The sequence below is a fragment of the Geospiza fortis genome, unplaced genomic scaffold (genome assembly GCF_000277835.1).
Source record: "Geospiza fortis unplaced genomic scaffold, GeoFor_1.0 C13951417, whole genome shotgun sequence".
Classification (NCBI taxonomy): domain Eukaryota; kingdom Metazoa; phylum Chordata; class Aves; order Passeriformes; family Thraupidae; genus Geospiza; species Geospiza fortis.
The window spans coordinates 3,362-6,611 of NW_005055730.1; the positions used below are offsets into that span (position 1 = coordinate 3,362).

Consider the following 3,250-nt stretch of genomic DNA (forward strand, 5'->3'; position numbering starts at 1 on the left):
ACTGACTTTATGCATGTTGGCACTATTTGGTACTCACATTGTCATGATTCAATTGTTAATTTTTTTAATAAGACTGATCAATATTTCATATTTGTTTGTCTTTTTAGCATTGGCTCTGCATTAATTGTTCAGGGGCAAGGATGAAGACTGTTCTTTTAGATTTCTACTTACCATTCATACTGGTATTGGGGAGAATGTAGCATGGATTCTGCATCTTATCCACTGGAGAATAACTGGGGTTTGGTTTTGTTTTGCCTTGATTTCTAGAAAACTTAGATACAATGATAGCTGAGCAGACAAAGAAGAAGCTTGAGAACCCTTCCACTAAAACCAGGACAAAACTAACAGCAGGTACTTAGTCTACAATTTTCTTTTCTGGAATCACACTTTTTTTTTAACCTATTCAGTTAAAAGTATGCTAATTGCTTTGGCAGCCTGACTGCTTGTTAAAGCCACAGTCTCTCAAGGACCTGCACCAAGCCATAGCTTGGTTGTCCAAGCCCACAACAAGAGAGAAATTTTCACTTAATTGCTCAGTCTTTGAGAGGTATAGTCACTCTCTTTTGCTTCACTGGAGTCCAGATGTTACACATATACAAAAGCAAGCTGTATCAGTGCTTTTTAATACTAAAATAATAATGAGAAAGCGTTATTTGTCGACTTTGAATGTTGCAAATGCAAATTTCACAGATTTTTTCTCTGCACAAAGAAATGTGCCTTTGCATTGCAGTCACCTGTATTCAGCTATTGTTTGTGAGAACAGAAACAAGCATGCCTCTTTCCAGAGGTCTGGAGTAGAGATGGCCTTTAGGAACCACTTTGGGACAGGCTCAATGAGGCTCTTCCTCAGCCAGCAGTCAGAATGCTTTACTTGCCAAGATTGTATTGATGTGATTGGGAAATGCTCCTGGACATTTGATACAAAATTGTTTGCTTCTGTTATTTCTTTAGACAAGAGCAGTGAAGAAGCAGACAGTACAAAGGAAGAAGCAGCTAAAATGGAAAAGGAGTATGAGGTTTCAAAGGATTCTACAAAAAATGAAGGACAAAATGCAGCGGGAAACAGTGAAGAGTCCAGAGGTACAGAATATTGCTTTTCCTCCAAGTGATTGGAGTATTTTTCTCTCTTTGGTATTGATTTTCCATGGTGTTAGCATAAATATCTTCAGTCTGTAGTCACTGGGAGTCAGCACACAAGAGCTTGATTCGGAAGTGTGCTTATCTGCCAAGTTTTAAACATATGACACTACATCCCTTGCTGAGCAGACATTCACAGAATTCAGAGACCCCTTTAGAACAATATGAAATGCAGTTTGATGCAGTAGTGCAAAGAAATTTTTCTTCTTTGCATCTGTGGCTTTTCAGGATGGCCAGTATATTCAATATCTGAATGGGTCCATTGATTTCTGCAGTTTGTTTTAGAGCAAGCTGGTACTCAAAGGCAGTGAAGGGTTCTACAGTGATCCAATTTACATTTCCCACTGCCAGAGGTTAAAGGCTATCAGTAATCAACCTATTTTATGTAACATTGAAGACATTGCAGTAGGTTAGTGCCTCCCTAAGCAAATGTAGCACAGTAGTACAGTTATTTTTGTCCCGCCTCAGCATGACACGTGCTGAATTACACTGTACTGGCTGAAGTCTCCTGGGTGCAAATCAGCTACTCTATCTGAAAACAAATCTGCAGGGGACATTGTGCCTCCTTATTGTGCTGAACGCTTGAAGGAGAATGTTTGTTGGCGCAGAAACCTTTCAGTGAGTTCTTGTTGCAAAGAGTCCAACATAAGTATCTGTGTTTTGTAACCAGTTGGTTAAAAAAATTGCTTCTTTTGCACCAGTGCTGTCTGATGCTCATACTTTTTGGAATGCAGTGTTTTCACTCAGGCTGCTCAGTAATGAATGGCAGAAATCAGGACTGCAGTAGATTGTAGTCTATCAGTCACCTGGTTCAGCTCTGTGGGCAGTGCACTCACAGAGGGAAGGTGGCATTTCTTCCAGCAGCTTATTTATTTCAACATGGAAGAGGAAAATAGCTCAAGGTGACTGTCTGATTTCACAGTAAAGTTATCTCAATACTTTTTGGTAGGAAGTGATAAATAACATATTTTGCTTGTCTCTTGAAGATTTGTCTTTTCAGTTTGATTTAGGTTATTTTCCTTTATCTGCAGCCCAATAGCTTTTTAGAAATTCAAATTGGATCAGTATTTATTCTTTATCTCATCATGCAATGCCCTTGCTTAACTTACTGTAAAGTTACTGCACTCCCAGCTCAAAAATGAGGGTGTGTCTAATTCCGTATCCACTTACTAACAGGAGCAGACATGCATAGCTGGCAATAGTGACCTGCTACACACTAATCACACCAGAGTTTTTTATTCCTGACAAATATAAGAACATTACATCAATAAAGCTCCAGCCAAGCTAAGAATTCAAAATCCATTAGCTGGAATATTTTCTTAGGAGCCTTATTAGGTAATCCTTGTACTAATTGTGTCCTGTGTGCTTTCTGGTCCAAAAATAGCCATCACTTTAAATTTCAACTATAGCAAGGAGTTATCATGGTAATTTTAATACGTCTTTTTTCTCAGTAAATACATTTCAAGTTGTCTTTCCAAAGTATTACAATTTTAGGTTTGCTGTATGCTGCTAGTACTACAGGATGGAGGAGTTTTGATACTGAAAGCTCTCAGCCCTAATTAAGTCATTCCTTGCTATCTCAACAGCTTTTTCTTTGCTGAACCATTATGATGATCAAAAAGCTACAGGTTGTTTTTAATCCACATATGCAGTTTCTGTGGATGCCACCAAAAGTTATGTATAAAGATCAGAAAAACCACGATCCTAGGTTTGTGTATGACTAATCTTGCACAGGGAGCACCTGCTAACCATCTCTGGGAATTTTGCCTGACTGAGTTTGACAGGACTCAGGTTTTAAACAGAAACTAAGAATAGTTTTAATCTGCCTTTGCTGTGACCAACTTCGCCCAGTTAAGCAAGCTGCATCAATCATTGATGTAAGTGCTTGATTTCTCTCTCATCCTTTCCTCCAGGGAAATCTGAGGCATATTTGGAAGCAATCAGGAAGAACATAGAATGGCTGAAAAAACACAATAAACAAGGTAACAAAGAAGGTATGAAGTAAAAGGTCTTGACATTGGGATGGGCACCATATGCATTAAAAAGCAAGTAATTTATACTGTGTTGTATAACTCGTGTTATACCTTAAATAATAGTAATGTGAAACTGTGCT

The 3,250-nt window shown here is 38.4% G+C and overlaps 1 protein-coding gene across 1 annotated transcript; it reads left to right on the forward strand.

The window, feature by feature from the left end:
* Positions 1 to 260: 260 nt before the first annotated feature.
* LOC115949318 (secretogranin-3-like) lies at positions 261 to 3,162 on the forward strand. The gene is made up of 3 exons (XM_031065849.1): positions 261 to 351; positions 952 to 1,080; positions 3,051 to 3,162. Exons 1-3 carry the CDS (start codon positions 282 to 284, stop codon positions 3,140 to 3,142), a joined length of 291 nt encoding a protein of 96 aa, XP_030921709.1. The 5' UTR covers positions 261 to 281; the 3' UTR covers positions 3,143 to 3,162.
* The last annotated feature ends 88 nt before the right edge of the window (positions 3,163 to 3,250 follow it).

What these genes read in the sequence shown, in the direction of transcription:
- LOC115949318 (XM_031065849.1), top strand. Translation starts at nt 282, where the DNA reads ATGATAGCTGAGCAGACAAAGAAGAAGCTTGAGAACCCTTCCACTAAA. An exon ending in CAGGACAAAACTAACAGCAG is followed by an intron (nt 352 to 951) that starts GTACTTAGTCTA and finishes TTATTTCTTTAG; the next exon opens with ACAAGAGCAGTGAAGAAGCA. An exon ending in AAACAGTGAAGAGTCCAGAG is followed by an intron (nt 1,081 to 3,050) that starts GTACAGAATATT and finishes CCTTTCCTCCAG; the next exon opens with GGAAATCTGAGGCATATTTG.